We start from the raw sequence: 20,003 nt of genomic DNA, 5'->3' as shown, positions 1-20,003 counted from the left end.
TCAAATTTCAAAATCAGTGGTGTAAAGTAACTTAGTACATTTACTAAAGTACTTAGTATTTGTACTTTACCCGAGTATTTCCAATTTTCTGTACTTTTACCTCTACTCCAATACATCTCAGAGGCAAATATTGTACTTTTACTCCACTACAATTATTTGAAAACTTTAGTTACTTTGTAGATTTTGATTCTTATTACAAATACAAAACATACATTAAACCACTTAGGCCCTATATACATTTAGGCCATTTGAAAATAGCCGATCTACAAGCTCACAATGCGTCGCGACGCGACGCATTGTGAGCTTGTAGATCTGCTATTTTCAAAATACTTCTATACAGTTTCCATACATTTGATAAGACATACAGGCCTATTTGCTGAATGTTTAGAAAGGCCTATTTGATCTGATGAACACTAGCATAGAATTCCAATCAGACCCGAAAGTGCAACGAAAAAAGCATCAGACTTTACTCGATGAATTATGTCATTCAAAGTCAGCGATGACCCTCTTCCTCTCTCAAACAACCTTCCTCTGTGACAGAACACTCTTCTTCATTTCTTGCATACAAATTGGAGCAGCTTTTTATGATAGAATGTGAATACTGTCTGGCACCGAGCCAAACTTACTTGCCGACCCCTGCCGCCCTCTTCTAAGCAGTACTGTAGGTACTAACGTCTCAGTAAAAAAGAAATGTAGACTAACAATTTCTTCAATTAATTAACCTTTGACGATGTTCTGGCCCGCTGTCTAATGGCTTGGAAAACAAATTGGCTCGAAGCCAAACTTACTTGCCGACCGCTGCCCTGTTATAGGCAGAAAAGGTCTTCGTTATAGCGAATGCATATAGCCAACCGAAAATAGCCAATCCGTCGTACGACGGGTCATACATTAGGTCAGTGGGTCCTTGAGGAGGTTCCAAGGGGTCCCCAGAAACATGTGTTAATATAAGCATCCAAGTCAGTTTAAACTACTTTACCCTGTATACATTGGCTATCTGAAAATAGCCAGCTGCTATTTTCAAAAAAATAGTTGACAATCTTTTTTGAAATTTTGAATATTTTCTGAAATATTTTTAAACAACCCAAATCTTGTATGGGGGTCCCTGGCAACATGTTTTCAGATGGGGGTCTGCAGCCATAAACATATTAATTTGGGGGGGGCGGGGGTCCTCAGCATTAGGGCACAGTTATGCCTAATGCTGTGGCAGTGGTGGAAAGTAACTAAGTACATGTACTCAAGTACTGTACTTTTTTTTGAAGGTATTTGTACTTGAGTATTTCCAATTTCCAGTACTTTTACTTCTACTCCACTACATCTCAGAGGCAAATATTGTACTTTTACTCCACTACAATAATTTGAAAATTGTAGTTACTTTGCAGCTATAAATTATTACATTATAAAACATACATTAACTACTTTAGTCCTATTTTATACATAGGCTATTTGAAAATAGCAGATCTACAAGCTCACAACGCGTCACATCGCGACACGTAGCTTGTAGATCTGCTATTTTCAAACATTTTAGTACTTTTACTTTTGTTACTTTACGTACATTTTGATACCAATACTTTTGTACTTTTTCTCAAGTACATTTTGAACACCGGACTTTTACTTGTAACAGAGTACGTCCACATTGCAGTATTGATACTTTAACTTAAGTAAAACAGTGCAGTGGTACTTTTCCCACCACTGCTCAGCATTAGGGCACAGTTCTGCCTAATGCCGTGGTAAAGCAGAGGACTGACAGAGGAACAGGAAGTAAGGCAGACAGTGGTACAAACTGAACTGGTTCCCCAATGCACTGATGATGACATCACCACCAGACCTGACCAATGACATTCCATCCTCCACCACAATGTTCTGGCCTCCTGACACAATGCTGACACACAGGCTGATGTTGTTGGCTGTTTGAGGTCAAAGCTCTCACAGTCATGATATTTTCACTTGACTTTACGATTAAATCGGCACAGGCATAATTGTTTTTTTTGGCATTGCAACGTTTTGTGTGAGCTTGGAGATCTGCTATTTCTGATTTTTGAAACGGAAATTGTGTGAAAAATTTTCAACATGGAAACGATAATGACGATTTGGCAAAATAATTGCGATTATCTATCATGTGTATTGGACTATAACAGTCTCAAACAGCAGGAATGTGGGTTAGAGCATTCACGAATAGTGATTTTTAGCATTCAACTTATCGACCTATAAGTATTCGATTAATTGATTTGATTATTAAAACAAGAAAAGAAGAAATTATTATATATTTTTTGGCCAAATGGCATTGACGACTCCACTCAAGGAATGCGAGTCGACGTCAGGCTCCTCGCCCGACACGTCGACTTTTAGGGGACAGCCCAACAACCTCACATACAGCATGAAATGATTTGACAACAATCAACCATGAATGGATTTAGGAAAACTACCAACACCAGAGCTCACAGCTGCGTGTCTGCTGTAGAAAAGCCACTGAAAAAAATACAAAATCAAAACATTTTATTCTTTTTTTTTCTTCAAATAATCGACTTTGATGTACAGTGGTCAAATAGTGGTTTGGTAATCGAATATTAGAATATTTGATTATTCTGTTAATGCCCTAATGTAGGTAAATAGTAATTGGACGCTTGACACCGTACTGTATGTACATTTTATTTCGTTTTTGAATAGGAGCATAGTGCAATCATGCGTTGCATTGTGAGCTTGTAAGTCTGCTATTTTCCGGGTGTGACCCCCCCCCGCACGCAACTACGTATAAATCAATCTTTAGTTTGAGGAGAGACAGAGGGACAAACACATGGTTTCACTCAACACAGAGCGAAGGAAATGCTGCCAAATGATCTGCTTTTAATGAGAACACATAGACTCATACCCCCCTATGCTGCTGTGGCTGGAGACACATGTCTGGTTTTTCTTTTATATATCGCTGCTGTCGGGCAGAAACCTCTTATCTGCATATTCTAACTCAGTGGTTCTCAACCAGTGGTCCAGGGGACCACCAGTGGTCCTTGAGGGGGTTCCAGGGGGTCCCCAGACAAATGAATAGTTAGGAACCAAATTGAACCTTGTGTGTCCGTAACTCTTGAGAGTGTACAAATTAGCGGGTCCATTTGGTTCCATTTGTACACTCTCAGAGTTAAATGAACACTAGCCGCGATCTCCAGGCTTTTATTTTTTAGTTTTGATATAAAATAAAAGCCTTGGCGCCTTGGCTAAATGGAGGTTGGGTGGGCCACTGTGTGCATTTTCACAGCACATTTATTTTAGTGATCAATCAATCGATTGTGTTCCGGCTCGGAAGTATGATTCAAGTTCCTATTTTAGTATCACAATGAAAATAACTTTCCCCAAGGTTTGAAAGAAAAAATACCACCTTTTATTTTCACATGGTACATTTTTTGTTGGCCCACTTGCAATGCCCCACAGAACCACCAGGGTAGAGAGAGACCTCAGATGACCTACAGTAAGGTCCTCTAAGGACAGAGAGAGACCTCAGATGACCTACAGTAAGGTCCTCTAAGGACACAGAGACCTCAGATGACCTACAGTAAGGTCCTCTAAGGACAGAGAGAGACCTCAGATGACCTACAGTAAGGTCCTCTAAGGACAGAGACCTCAGATGACCTACAGTAAGGTCCTCTAAGGACAGAGACCTCAGATGACCTACAGTAAGGTCCTCTAAGGACAGAGACCTCAGATGACCTACAGTAAGGTCCTCTAAGGACAGAGAGAGACCTCAGCTGACCTACAGTAAGGTCCTCTAAGGACAGAGAGACCTCAGATGACCTACAGTAAGGTCCTCTAAGGACAGAGAGAGACCTCAGCTGACCTACAGTAAGGTCCTCTAAGGACAGAGACCTCAGATGACCTACAGTAAGGTCCTCTAAGGACAGAGACCTCAGATGACCTACAGTAAGGTCCTCTAAGGACAGAGACCTCAGATGACCTACAGTAAGGTCCTCTAAGGACAGAGACCTCAGATGACCTACAGTAAGGTCCTCTAAGGACAGAGAGACCTCAGATGACCTACAGTAAGGTCCTCTAAGGACAGAGACCTCAGATGACCTACAGTAAGGTCCTCTAAGGACAGAGACCTCAGATGACCTACAGTAAGGTCCTCTAAGGACAGAGACCTCAGATGACCTACAGTAAGGTCCTCTAAGGACAGAGAGAGACCTCAGCTGACCTACAGTAAGGTCCTCTAAGGACAGAGACCTCAGATGACCTACAGTAAGGTCCTCTAAGGACAGAGACCTCAGATGACCTACAGTAAGGTCCTCTAAGGACAGAGACCTCAGATGACCTACAGTAAGGTCCTCTAAGGACAGAGACCTCAGATGACCTACAGTAAGGTCCTCTAAGGACAGAGACCTCAGATGACCTACAGTAAGGTCCTCTAAGGACAGAGACCTCAGCTGACCTACAGTAAGGTCCTCTAAGGACAGAGAGACCTCAGATGACCTACAGTAAGGTCCTCTAAGGACAGAGACCTCAGATGACCTACAGTAAGGTCCTCTAAGGACAGAGACCTCAGATGACCTACAGTAAGGTCCTCTAAGGACAGAGACCTCAGATGACCTACAGTAAGGTCCTCTAAGGACAGAGACCTCAGATGACCTACAGTAAGGTCCTCTAAGGACAGAGAGAGCGGATCGAGCCCTCCTTATAAACCACAGCAAGACAGCAGAGAGCGAGCCCCCCACCCCCCCCCCCACACAGACACACACACACACACACACACACACACACACACACATTTGTATTACTATACTTGTCAGGACATCATTTTAGGACAGCAGTTTTGTGAGCGATACATTTACCCATTTCCCCCATTTTTAACCGTAACCTAAAGCTGAAAAAATAGCAGATCTACAAGCTCACAACACGTCGTTGTGAGCTTGCAGATCGGCTATTGTCTGGTGTAAGACTCCAGCGTGCGACAAAGTATAAATCGGGCATGAATCTAACCCTAAAGGCGGTTACACACCGGCGAATGTGCGAATATACGCAAAATTCGGACTCGTTCCGAATAATTAAAAGACGCTTTTTCGCTTCGCTTTTCCGCTTTTTCGCGCCATGTACGCTTGCATTGACTTTATAAGGTTTTTAAAAAAAGCGTATTATTCGCACGAAAAAATCGCCCCGGTGTGTAAGGACCTTAACCCCTCAAACTAACCTCTAAATGCCTCATCCTAACACCAACCCCAACCTCAATCCTTTTCTAATTGTAAACCTACGTCTAAAAATATTTTTTATCGTTTTAAAAATCTTTTTCCACCATAAAACGACGTTTTTTTTTGTCTTTTCCACACGTCTATTTCTCTAATTCTACTATACTTGTGGGGATATTGGGTCCTCACAAATATAGCAACGCACACACACAAGCACACGCACGCGCGCACACACACACACACACACACACACACACACACACACACACACTCTCATATCATAATTAGCCGTACCACCATCAGACCTCATTAGCGGCGGCATAATTTGTGGTACGTGCCCGTTACGGGCACGGCCTGGAAGAAATGACTTCATCTCCATTGTCCTCACTATTACCCTTCTCTATCCATCATCACACTATTTAATCTACTCACTTTGGCAAGGCTCCAAAAGCACTCCCTCTCTGGCTCTGTTCTGTGCTGTAAAGCAGTGGGTTTCAACTTTTTTCATGGCAAGGACCCCTAAATGTATATATGTCACAGGTAAATTGGCATTCCAGGTAAATTGGAAGTGGAGTGCTTGTTTTTAGGCGCGGGGCTGCGAGGCGAGGCTTTGATGCGAGGACGACAAGAACAAAATAGCAACCAGGAAATGCAAGCACCAGCCTCAATGGCGCACTTCGATAATCATTGGACTCCCCATCCACTACCACTGGGAGTCTGGGTTTGACTCCAGCTTGGGACATTACTTTTTCAAACAACCGCGGACTTGGACCATGACGGAGGCGCGCCGACTCAGCAGACCTTGAGGCCGAGGAGTCGCGCGCGATTGCCCGCGACGACCGGCCGATGGTCTGCTAGTCGACTAAAGCGCCGTCCGAGTTATGTACCGATAGGCACAGAACCGTAAATGATGTTGTGGGGACTGCGTTTGCCCCAACTGCCACTCAGTGCACTAACATAGCCCGCCAGCACCGCCCCCTTGTGCTTCAACTGCATGGAATATGGTTGTGTCTGTGTGTGTGTGTATGTGTGTGCGCATGCGTGTGTGCGTGCTCGTTTGTGCGTGTGTGCATGCGTGTGTGGTGTGGGGCTCATGTCTGGCTTGCATTGCCCTCTAGCGTTGATTCTACAGAATTGCCTGGGGGGGGGAGGGGCGGTGAAAACAAGCGCTTCTTTTCCAATTTACCTGGAATGCCAATTTACCTGTAACATATACATTCGGCCGCGGACCCCCATCAGAAAATGTTTTGTTCCAGGGACCCCCAGAAGCAAAGATTTGAGTTAAAAATGTTCTCTTGCAATAAACATATTCAAAGATATGCACACATTTTTGACATTTTTCAAAAATAGCAGATCTACAAGCTCGTATGAGCTTGTAGATCTGCTATTTTTGAATAGCCAAAGCTAAGTAGTTAAAATGATTGTGACGGTATGTTAACTAATTTCTCTGGGGACCCCCTTGTACCCCCCCCCCCAGGACCACTGGTGGTCCCCGGACCACTGGTTGAAAACCACTGCTTTAAAGGACCACGTCACCCATTTTCAAGCTATCTTCATACAAATGGTCTTCACAAATGCTCATTATAATATGGCAACATGTCTGTCTACTCACTTCGTCTCTTCAGTCTGGCTGTAGACCGTTCAGAAACCTACAGTACCTACCTGTGACATCATCCACATCATTAACACATTGACTGCCAAGATATTACACATAGTTTTCTATCCCCATGCCAGCGTAATTACCTTAAATCAACGATCGTTTTGAAACGCTGTGGAAGATACATTGTGTAAAAAAAGACACGAAAAAAAGTTCCTGTGAGTAGGCGGAGGGATCTGTGAATCCACAGGGACAATAACGTTCCTACCGCGATCCGACATTTTGGGGCTTTGGTCCGCTGAAAACGGGTGGTTTTCAATGCAAAAAAAAATAAACTGGAGTTTGAGCTGTTTTTCTGAAAATCCCAAAAGGGAAGCGGATGGCTTCCTGTTTTTTTGGAAGGACGTCACATCCGACTGCTTCTTCTCTGAGTGACGATCGATCATTCCAAAGCTGTGTTAGGTCGCCCCTTGTGGAATTTTCAATGTTTTTTTGGAAAGAACGCATCAATGCGATCTTGGCAATCAATGTGTTAACCACTCCCTATTTTGGTCATGTTATTATTAGTACTGTATGTAATCTCTTAGTATGTATGTCAAATGTTAGATTAGTATGTATGTCAAAACATTTTTCCAAGTTAAATTTCCCCCCCAAAATAGCAGCTGTTTCTGAATTTTCTACTTTTTTCCCCCCACGTTGATGTGAAAACATCAGTAAATCTTTGTGGGATCGGAGTCAGACCCAACATCTGGCATATTGCCCCAGAGATAGTAATAATGTAGTATGCTAATTCATACTTAGACTTAGACTGACCTTTCTCCAAGCTGTAGACTACAGTATAATGGTGCAGGGCCTGTGTGTCAAAAAGCCTGAGATAGAATTGTGTCACAATACTGTGTTGTCCTGAGCCTCCTCCTCCCCTCGCTTTATAGGCCCGTCACAATTATTACATAATCATCAGATCACAATTATTTGAGAAAATCACAATTCTTTTTGCATAATCATCCCCCCCCCCTACGGCATGCACCATTCTATTGTTCTTCATTCTATTGGCTGTATTAATATCTCCTCCCTTGGGAACATGTAAAGTTGACACAGCAGAGTTTCAGTGCTTTGGGTTTCTGTGTGTGTTGTGTTCCTGCAAAGCCCCTTTGGCTCCATGCAAGGAACAAAGGAGAAAGAGGGAGAGACTTGCATTTTTGGAAGATTAACTTTAACCACTTGAACTCCAGCATCCATTTTCATGGCGGAAGGGGGACATTCGCCCCCAAAAATAGCCGATCTACGAGCTCACAACAACGCCTCATAGATCGGCTATTCTTTTGGCGAACAGATTTGGTATCGACGGGGGAAAAAACGGTCCAAGTACAAAAAAACTCAGTTTGTGTGTGAGTGGTTAAACATAACTCCTGAGAGGCGATACTAGGCTAGTGTGCCTTTTCTCTGTGCTGCCCGGCCCACCACACCGGTTGCTTAGTAACTGGGCGGTTCAAAAGGTTATGAGTTGTTGACTCCCCCAGTGCGGGCGCGCCCTTGTGGTAGGTCAGATGATTACAGCTGATTATAGAAGTACTGTACTGTACTGTACTGTACTGTACTGTACTGTACTGTACTGTACTGTACTGTACTGTACTGTACTGTACTGTACTGTACTGTTCAATGCCACGCATGCTGCTGCGGAGGTCACATTGTAGCCGGCTCCAACGCACAGGGAAACCAACTCAATGGGGTCTAGTATGCACATGCAGCCATGTTGGAAAGAAATTGGGCCTCTTCCTTACTTCCTTCACAGGTGTTAACAATTATTCTAATAATAATGATGATAATAAACTTTATTTGTATGTATAGCACCGTTCATGACATGAAATGCAGCTCAAAGTGCTTTACAGAGCAAGAATACAATTACAGAAAAAGTACAACTAATTTAACAATAAAGCAAAAAAAGAAAAGCAAAAGCATAAAACAACATCCCTACTATTATTATATTATTATTATTACTATATAATTGAAATGACCACCAATGTACGTCCGGGGTTGGTCAGCACACGATCGCTCCATTTGCCTCCAAACTTGCCACAGACTGTTGATGATCAGTGCTCTGGCTAATACCTATAGGCTTCTTTCCCCATCTTCCATGTACTTACATATTGTACAGTTAATATAAAAGTACATTTTAACATTTTAGCCACAGCACCCCACCCTACTGCACATCTCCATATATGGCCATATCAGTTGGATCACTGGTGCAACGTAGCTGTGATGTAGCTGATCGGGCCGCGAAGCAGCCCAAACCTGTAGTTAAGATAATAGCAAAAGGCAGTGAATGGAGGCTCTGTTCCATTTAGTGTAGCACAGTAGACCCCCATAACTCTTGAGAGTGTACAATTGGAACCAAATGGACCCTTACGGGTCCATTTGGTTCCAATTGTACACTCTCAGAGTTACACACCCACAAGGGGCCATTTATAACCCCCTCAAGGAGCCATGAGGGACCCTGGACCACACTTTGAGACCCACTGGTGTAGCAGAGTGTTTCCAGTGAGCCAACATGCAACAATATCAGCACCCTGACTCTGTTTGAGCAGAATGGAACAGAGCCTTCATTAGCATCATTGGTAACAACCTGTGAAGGAAGTGGACCAATTTCTTTATAATATTGCTGCTGTGCATAGAGCCTATACAGTTAAATAAGAGTCCGTGGAGTCCCCTGTCTTAGCTCTCTGAAGAAACTGGGTGATTACAGTTTGAAAGACCCTCATAGCAACTGTGTCAGTCCATTACAGTATAAGTAGTGCTGCACGATTCTTGCTCAAATGTGAAACATGATTTTCCTCCATAAGAATTGAGATCACGATTCTCACACGATTCTCTTTTAAATATAAAAATGTTAAATTTATATGTATATATTTATTAATTTAATGTTAAATTTATTTTTTGCTTTACATCGTTTAGGTATGATTGACATTGCAAGCTGGTATTATTCAGAAGCAAGAAAAATAATATATATATATATATATATATATATATAAAAATATATAATAATAAAATAAATCGTCATAATTTAGAAATGAGATTGCATAGGTGTCTGAATCGAGATCACGATCTTTTTTCGATTAATTGTGCAGCACTACGACGTTGTAAACATCCACTCGGTCGTCATCTGTTACGTTTACATGTGGTTTGTGCTGATGTCATAATAACTCATAACTACAGGCTTACGTTGCTTCTCCCTGTCTTGTACTGCATCAGACAGGATGATTGTATAAGGGTGTATAGTATACTTAACTATTATTTATTGTCATTTATTGTGTGTATTGTTGCTGTCGGGCAGAAACCCCTTATCTCCATTGTCACGGGGCAGCCTGTGCGCTATAGACTAAAGAGGAGCAAACATGCATTCACTACACAGCTGCTTCCAATTAACAGCAAGCCGGCTTGGAAGACTGTGTGAATGGACAGTGTTATGTTATGTTATCATGATGATGTGGTTCCTGAAATGATATATGTAAAATTGAAGTGATATATGTAGGTTTAGTACTTGGTTTAGTGATCTTGTCTGTTGGGCTGTTAGTGTTCTTATTTTGCCTTTCATCTTTTTTTTTGGTAAGTTAGGTCTTCAGTGTTTTTTGTTTGTTCAAGGCCTTTCCACTGTACATAATGCTGCATTGGGAAGAATAAAACACCATAAATGGTATTCTTAGACTTTTTCACTTTTTGGAGCCTTGGCCGTTGGGTCAACCTTTACATCCATATTTTAACTGTTTGTGTTTTTTTTTCGTAAATTAACTCATTGAGTGCCAATTTGACGGCCGTTTTCAGTGTGCCATTAGTGCCAATGACGTCTTTTGACGTCACCTAATTTTTTTTAAAATTATTATTATTATTTTTATCTCAAAGGAACTAGGACTTTAACTTCAAAAAGTTAATGCTCCATCCACTTCAATGTTAAAATGTAAACGGAGAAAAAAATCACATTTTTCCATTTTTCCTGCCTGTGGCACAGGGATCAACAAGCTTGAAATAAGCCTGGCAGTGAATGAGTTAACGCTTTACTTGATCATAGTACAGCGTCACACAAAAGCATCAAAAGTAGCAGATCGCGACGCGTTTCGAGCTTGTAGATCTGCTACTTTTTGCTATTTTTGAATTTGAATCCCGAAAAGTAACACTTTTGGACATGTCCGTATACTTTACTATTACTATCATTGACGTTGTCTTCTTCTGCACCAGGCAGGATGATGGTATAGGGTGTATACGTACGTCTGTATGCTGTACTACTTCTGCCCGGTATCTGTAACCTTTACTGCTGTGCTGTCTCTGGCGCCTGGATTTCCCCCCGCGGGATCAATAGCGGTGTCTATTAGGGGTGTGCCGATACACTAATTTCACCAAACGATTCGATACGATTTCGATACGATACGATACGCACTTTTTTTATTATGAAAAATATATGGGGGAGAAAAAAAGTAAATGCAAACAAATAATTCTGTTTTTGCATTATTCAGATATGCGAACTTGTAGCTTTTCAGCTACAATAGCCGTTTTGAATCCAAATAGGGCAATAGTGGGACACCTGACCCGAAAAAAATACAACATATTGTCACCCTTTTCACCTCGGGGCTGTTTGCATGCCTGATTATTATTATTGTAAAAAAAATAAAAAACGATTTTTTTTCTTTTCTCAAAACGATACATATCGTCACGAAAACGTATCGCGATATATCGCGGGACGATATATCGGCACACCCCTAGTGTCTATCTATCCATCTGTTCAACACTGAGTTAATATGGATTGCCTTCTTTCCCGACCATATGGGACAGCAGCTGTAAACGGCTGCAGCCAGGGGAAACAATGACTCAATGTCAGAACTGTGCCTGTGTTTTCTTTAGCTGTTGACATTATCGACCATTGACATTATTATCACTGATTTGCCTAGAGAGCGAGAGAGAGAGAGAGAGAGAGAGAGTCATTTGTTAGACAGCGTATTATGCATGCTAGGGATGGGGTCAGACTATGTAATATCTATATCGTCTCTGTTGGGTGGAAACTAGTGCTGATTTTGACAGCAAATTTTGATGTAGTTTTAGTCATAGTCTTTTGAATCAAATTCCATTTTAGTTTTAAGTCATATTTTTGTCATCTGAAATATTTTTGTTTTTGTCTAGTTTCAGTCGACAAAATATCATAAGATTATAAATTAAAATGCATTTTGGCGGTGCCTTGATAACGTTGTAATGCCTGATTTTACACTCGGTTGCATGCTGAAAATAGCCGATCTACAAGCTAGCTTGTAGATCGGCTATTTTCAGCATGCACACCCTAGCGCAACCAAACATAAAATGACTTCATATCTCTTCTCCACTAGATCCCTCACTAACATTTTAGTCTAGTTTTTATTTGTTGATGAAATTGTCAATATATTTAGTCTTAGTTTTAGTCATCATAGCTTAGTTTTTATTTTGTTTTTATTTCGTTTTCGTCAGTGAAAAAAGGTAGTCGACGAACATTTTTCGTCATAGTTTTAGTCGACTAAATCAACACGGGTGGAAACCTCATATATCCCAAACTATAGGTTACAAACGTAACCCCGGCTATTTGAGTATTATTCACTCAATGTCTCGCTTATGGCAGAGCTTCAAATTCAAAAGCGGGCAGACCTACAAGCTCAAAACGCCTCGCTTTGTGGGCTTTTGTGTGGTGCTGTAGTTCGATCAAATAAGGCGTTAAAGGGATATTTCACTTTCAAAAAAACTTTTGGTCATTTTATCGTCTACTCAGGCTTTTGTGAGCCCCCCAGACAGTTTTTAAGTTGCTTGATTCACTATTTCGATATTTGATATTCATTTTATCAGACACGCCCCCTTCCTATACAAACCCATTGTAACTTCAAACTCCATTTTTAACATGTTAGATTCGTCAAAAACACCCGTCCTTGGTTCTGGTGACTAACCCTGCCCTCCTAATACGCGAGTATTTTTTCATTCCTTTTTTCATTTCCTTTAAATATTTGTTTTGGAAAATGAAAAAAATGTAATACATTAAAAAAATTAACACGGCCCCCGTTTGAAGTTATAATGGATACTAAATCAAGCACCTTAAAAACTGTCTGGGGGGCTCACAAAAGCCTGAGTAGACGATAAAATGACAAAAAAAAAAAATGAAAGTGATCTACGAAAAAACGCAACACGTTAGAATATGGAGATAAGAGTTTTTTTCTGCCCGACAATGACGATGTGAAAAACGCATCGGGGGTCTTGTAGGACTGTATGAGCGAGAGGCCTTGGTATTTCAGCGTTTCCCTATACGTTTTCAGCTCGATGAAATAACCACTTATTAAGCCCTATTTCATAAGTAGTGAAAATAGCCGATCTACAAGCTCACAATGCATTTTTTTTATCGTTTGAAATAAAAAAAATATTATCAGATTATCGCATCAGGGTTCTAGTCACCCTGTCTGGGTTTATTTCTCAGCGATGACCGGCTCGCCGTCAATTATCCCTGGCTTAACCCATTGAGGCCTGAGGTTCCGATTCTACAAAATGTCTTCTAAATCCTAACAGTTTTCTGAAAAACGTATGTTTCTATATCAGTGGTTCTCAAACTTTTTCATGTCAAGGACCCCCAAAATTATTATGTATTTGGCCGCCGACCCCATCTCAAAATGTTTTGTTCCAGGGACCCCCCAGAAGCAAAGATTTGAGTTAAAAATGTTCGCTTTTAAACAATATATATTCCAAGATTTGCACACATTTTCACGATTTCTCAAAAATAGCAGATCTGCCGCGCTACGAGCTTGTAGATCTGCTATTTTTGAATAGCCAAAGTGTAAAATAATGCTTTTTTTTTGCTCAAATCAAAAAGTGACACAGATGTGTTCCAGGTCTTAACGCCTTAACATACTCTGCCATACAGATTGGACAAAATTACATTTTATTCATAAAAAAAATAAGTGAACCACATGAAGAGCTGTGACAAAGGAGAAGTGCAGAAAGACAATCGAGGAAAAGATTAAAAGCTCCATAAGAATGAAGATCTACACGAACTAGACAAAGAGAAAGCTGATAGACCACTGGAAAGGCTTTGATCAGAGAGTCCAGTGAATATGCTGTGATTTTCGTTTTTGTTTAATCGACCAAATCCTTTATTCTTTTATTTATCCTTTGTTGTGCAATGGTGCCGTACTAAAATAGTTAAAATAATAGCAGATCTACAGAGCTTGTAGATCTGCTATTTTCACGTTTTCTTTAAACAATGGTTCAGTGATCGTAATCGTTTCAAAAAGTGTAAAATAAGCGTGATTTATTGATTTGAAGTCATATAAAGCATCGCAGCATGTGGGTGTGCGATGGTACCACAGAGAACGTCCTGACAGGCCCTGTGCTACTGTACCTGTAGAGAGATGAACAGTCCTGCGTTCAATGCTTTACATCTCTCTGTCTCTCTCTTACACACACACACACACACACACACACGCACATGTCGTATTAACCCATTAAGACCTGAGGCAATTCTCAAAAATGTTTTCAAAATCCTAACGGTTTTTGAAAAAAATCTAAAAACATTTTTTTCAAGATTTTTCAAAAATAGCAGATCTACAAGCTCATAGCGTGGCACTCGGTGCCGCGCTATGAGCTTGTATATCTGCTATTTTTGAATAGCCAAAGAAATCTAAAGTGACACAGATGAGTTCCACATCTTAATGTGTTAATACACTTTTGAGGACATCAACATTTTAGGACGGTGATTATATCAACGCCAGTTTTTTCATTTCTTTTGCCATTTTTTTAACTATAAGCTCACAAGTGAGAGGCTACTTTCTTTGTTAGACACCGGTGCGCAACAAAGTATAAATCAAGTTTAACTCTTAACCCCAACCCCTATACAGTAACCTCTAAGTGCATAATTCAATTCTAACCCTAACCCCAACCTGAATCTTTTCCTAATTCCTACAATCTCTTAAACTTTTACTTGTAACAGAGTATTTCTGCATTGCAGATTGCAGTACTTCCTAAGTAAAAAAATGAGAGTACTTTTTCCACCACTGGTGGTGATGGTGCACCCATCGCCACCCTTCCATATGCGTAACAGCTGGTGTTAACAATGACCCTCTCTCTCTCTCTCTCTCTCTCTCTCTCTCTCTCCCTCCCCCTCTCTCTCCCCCCAGGCTGCAGAGTCGGGCATAGTGAAGATTAAGACCATCGCGGCCAGGAGCTCTGACATATTAGCAGGTGAGTGATGGCAGACAGCGCTGAACAGAGCTACACACACCCCAAGATGATGCCTGCTCTTCACTCCATTTCCAAGGAAGCAATGGGACCACTATTATTCATAAAGGTGGAACGTGTCACTGTACTGCAGGCAGATGAGAGAAAATGAGCTCGTTCTCCGGGTGAAAGACGGCTCTTTATCACCGTGAAATGAAATGTCTCACTGGCGGGGGGATTAATCCCATGTCTGGTCCTGAACGTCTCCATCTTTGTGATAGCTCTGTCTTCTCCTTCAAGTATCTGAGAACCGTCCCGACCCGATAGTACTGATGTTCCCATTTGGCATCCTCTAGTCTTTATTAAAGCACATGGTGTGTTATGTGATTTAATACGTTGGTTCTCAAAGTGGGGTCCGGGGACCCCCAGGTGGTCCTTGAGGGGATACCAGGGTGCCGCGCTATGAGCTTGTAGATCTGCTATTTTTGACAAATCTTGAAAATGTGTGCAAATCTTTAAATCTTTTTTTTGTAAAAGGACAACATTTTTAACACAAATCTTTGCTTCTGGGGGTCCCTGGCACAACATGTTTTCAGGTGGGGTTCCGTGGCCAAATGCATATCAATTTGGCGTTCCTTGGCACTAAAAAGTTATGAGAACCACTGATTTACTGTAATAAACACTAGTAACAAAAAGTAGAACAGTCAATTGAATGTGCAGAGTGACATTGTGTGAGTCTGTAGATAGATGCACTACTTGCATCAGCGTGATACCATACGATACAGACTGATGGGTGTGGTATAGATATTTATAAGCCAGTAGAGGATGTTCTCACTGACCTTCACCTCAGACTTTTCCAGCCACAGAGATGCTGAGCACAGCACAGTGAGTGGTAGAGTACTCACTGCTGCCTCGTGTGTGTGACTGTAAAACTACCGTCTGCATCTGTGTGCCATTGATTTAATCCGTCTGTCTGTGGTGGTGGTGTGATGGTGTGGCTGACAGGCAGACATTCCTTTTTATGTCCACGACTACTGCTTTTCAGGAAATGGCTCCAATGTGGTTATTATTTAGTCACAAGCTCTTGTTAACACATCGTGTGCCAGAGGTTTATTAAAATAGGGTACATCTAGTGCCAGCATATCTTCCATCCACTTACGCTGATGTGTTTCGTGCTGTAGAAGCCCCGACGAGGAAGTGCATGTAAACAAAGCGTGCGTGCGAGACGGCGGAGGGTCCCGACTAACGCCTGGAACAATAATATTTCTAACGCGATCCTCCATTGCAGAGTGATCGCCCATCGAAAACGTCTCACTTCCACCACGTTAAAAAGAAATGGAGATATTAAGCTTTTAGTCAAGGAGTTAACATTGGAGCCGACGACCGGAAGCATTTTTGACATGGATCCACACCCGGCCTCTCCTTCTCAGAGACTCCTTGGATGATCCCAAAGTTTCGTTAAAGCGCCCCACGTGGGAAAAATATATATTAAAAAAATAACGCATAGCTTCTCAAAAATGGTCCGGACCGTTTTTGGCACTCAATGTGTTAATACTTGCCATTGGTTGAATATTTATAAAACCCACAGGCGTCCCTGTTTTGGGCTCGTAATTATAGGCTAAAAGCTTAAATGTGTTTTTTCCAAAACTAGAGGCTCGGGCCGCAACGCAACGCAACGTTATGCCCATATATATGGAGATCCCTAATGTCATCATATGGCCATATATGGGCATGCCCCCTTTTGTGCCCATATATGGATGCTGAGTGATTTGTTTGCGCATGATGCCGTGACGACACATTGAGGTTAGACAGCACAGCACACCATATTTGGGCGTAGCATCATTGAAAACTCCTTATATGGTTATGGCTGAGTCATGGTGACATGATGTGATGTCGGAGGCCCGCCCGCCCGCCGGCCGGCCGGCCCTCCCTTAAGCCAAGTTTAACATAGGATGGCAACAATAGCAGATCTGCAGCTCACAACACTTTGTGATGCAACACTTTGTGAGCTTGTAGATCAGCTATTTTCACTACTTTTCCGTGACACTGTCATATGACGAAGTGTAAAATAGATTAACCCATTAAGACCTGAAGCCGATTCTACACGTCTCCTAAATCCCAACAGTTTTCTGAAAAACGTATGTTTCTATATCAGTGGTGCTCAATATTTTTCATGTCAAGGACCCCAAAATTACATGTATTTGGCCGCGGACCCTCATCTTAAAATATGTTGTTCCAGGGACCCCCAGAAGCAAAGATTTGAGTTAAAAATGTTGTTAAAAATATATAGTATATTCAAAGATTTGCACACATTTTCACTATTTTTTTTAAAATAGCAGATCTACAAGCTCATAGCGCGGCACTCGGTGCCGCGCTATGAGCTTGTAGATCTGCTATTTTTGAATAGCCAAAGTGTAAAATAATGCCTTTTTTTGCTAAAAAAATAATAATTACAGATGTGTTCCAGGTCTTAATGGGTTAAAACATATAAAAAAGAAATGTGGAGAAGCTACAAGGTTTCTTACACATTGGTATATTGGTGAGTGTGATTGTATTGCTCAGTGTTTGCTGAGGTTCCAGGTGTGTGTGTGTGGTGCAGTTGCTGGTATAATTAGACAAAGTTTTTCCTTCATAATGAAGTTTTAAATGACTTGCTAAACAAACACCGCTTCGTTAGTTTCCTCATCAGACGTTCTCAGTCCCAGAGCCCTGTTTTTTATCCAACAATGTTCACAACATCATTTCACAACATGATGAAGGGAAAACACAATTAAAATGACTTTTCTTCTCTAAGAAACAACTAGAGCCTGACCGATATATCAGTCATTATTAGATTTTTTTTTATCATTGTATCGGCAATTATGATTTTGAACCATTTTCAACCTGGTTGGCCTGCTTTGAGCATGTCATCATAGTCTGAAAAGTTTCAGAAATAGCAGATCTCACGCTGTAAGCTTGTAGATCAGCTATTTGGCATTGACAAGGAAACCATTGTCATATGCAGTATGTACCCGATTAAATCATTGACTCTTATCACTTGATCAAATATTTGCTTTAATCAAAGAACAATCTGGTGTCTCTGAAGGTGTTGTTTAGAGTATATTGCTAAGATAAGACTTGATCTATGCTTGATTCATTCCTGAGGATAAATACAGATCCAGATATACATGTACCACAAAGGAAGGACTATCAGCCCTATGAAACAGTGGTTCTCAAACTTTTCAAAAATAATCATATTTGAACCCTCACTCTGACAAGCACTTGGAATTGTAGGAGTTGAGGCATTACTTTTAGTTTGACTCGGTTCCACAGATAAATATTGTGAAATGGCCAAGAAATATTTTCAAAATGTTTCCCTCTTTCTTACAGTAGGTCATATTTTGACATTTTGTAGGTTTTAAAAAGGTCCTTAAATTGTCACTTTAGAAATGTTGCAGATACCCTCCCAAACCGACTCACAGTTTGAGAACCACTGCTATAAAAGAGCCCTGCTGTGGGAACGTTTGCACTGACACTGCTGAAGGCTTGAACACTCTACCAGACCATTAACATTGTGAAAAGCCTCAACATCACACTTTCACTTTCACAGTTTAAACACACACTCCATCATGAAGGCACAAACACACGTGCAGACAAGAATCACAAACAACAGGGTCAGGTTCAGAGTTTGTCATAAGAATCAACCATGTTTGAGATCATCGATTCTGACAGGTCCAAGCCGAGGCTATTATGCAGCCGATATGTCCTGATTTTTCTTTACCTCTTTAAACTTTGTGTCCCTATTCCGGTCATTATAGAAGACATTTTCCATAAAGTTTGCAGTGTTTCATAAGTTTGCAACACTGCATTGTTGCACCGTGTACTTTAACAAATGTCAATAAAAAATATTCAGTTCAGGTCAACCCAAAGGTGTGGCAGAAGGAAAATCATCTTTATTGTAACATCACAGGTTTACAGGTTTAAAACCTGTGGGTGAAATACGTTTTTGTGCAAAGCCCCATGGTTTTTGTTATATCCATAAGAGAAAGGGAAGGAAAAACTATTTATCTACATATTTACACATAGTATATCTATGTACCTTAGGTAAGACATAAAGGTGCGTGAGCATAGCAGCAGATATACTGTATCTGCTGCAGTATATATATATATATATACATCAGTGGTTCAAAAATGTTTCATCCACGGCACACCTGAATTACATTGTTACTTTAACCCTGTAAGACCCAGCGATGCTTTTTTAGCAACAATTATATTTCATAAAGAAAGGAGTTTAAATAATTTATTTTTCTGTTATTTTTTCATTTTTTCACCTCTAAATCCTCATTGGGTTCCTATTGTTTAGTCTTACAATGCCATTGGCCAGGATATTTGCATATAAATACCCCCCACAGAGCCAGGAATCATCACAACTTGAAAAGAATCCGGGTCTTACAGGGTTAAAGAACCTTTACATTTATGTCATATTACGGTGCATAAATATGTAAATCCTTCCCCCTAAGATACAGGATGTGTCACGAGGAAAACTTTGAGAGAATAGTAGTTTCCATTAGGACAGATTGAAAATAACTTCATACTTGACATTTAACCACTTGAACCCCAGCATCCTTATTCTGGGGGGAAACATTCACCAAAAAAATAGCAGATCTAAAAGCTCACAACGCCAGCTTGTAGATCGGCTGTTTTTGGCAAGGAGGTTTGGTGGTCCTTCTTACCAAGTATGGAGAGTTTTCATTGGTTAAACTGAAGTGATATTGATATGATGATAAATATCCAAATATTATCAAAGCATTCTGCGGCACCCCTGGACTTGCGTCGCGGCACACCCACTTTGAGAAACGCTGCTGTACATGATATGGCATGTGTCGTACTCTAATCAACACGGCCGCTGTGTGTCCTCCGGGCTATGGTCGATGCTTACACCCCTGCCCCGACCACTGCGGTCTGCCACCTCGGGGCGACTGATTGCCTCGTCGCTCAAGGGTCCTTCTGGCCGATCTACACGGTCACAACCTTTTTTCTGTTCTGGCCCCACAGTG

The 20,003-nt window shown here is 41.1% G+C and overlaps 1 protein-coding gene across 1 annotated transcript in view; it reads left to right on the top strand.

Moving 5' to 3' along the window:
- Nucleotides 1–20,003, top strand: part of mon2 (MON2 homolog, regulator of endosome-to-Golgi trafficking) — a 135,487-nt gene that overhangs the window by 14,641 nt on the left and 100,843 nt on the right. Inside the window, 1 exon segment of the mRNA XM_080436709.1 lies at nucleotides 14,928–14,991. Coding sequence (XP_080292835.1) covers nucleotides 14,928–14,991 — 64 coding nt within the window.

Source organism: Gymnoscopelus braueri (assembly GCF_963280865.1).
Source record: "Gymnoscopelus braueri genome assembly, chromosome: 9".
NCBI lineage: Eukaryota > Metazoa > Chordata > Actinopteri > Myctophiformes > Myctophidae > Gymnoscopelus > Gymnoscopelus braueri.
This window is presented reverse-complemented; position numbering and strand designations above follow the sequence as displayed.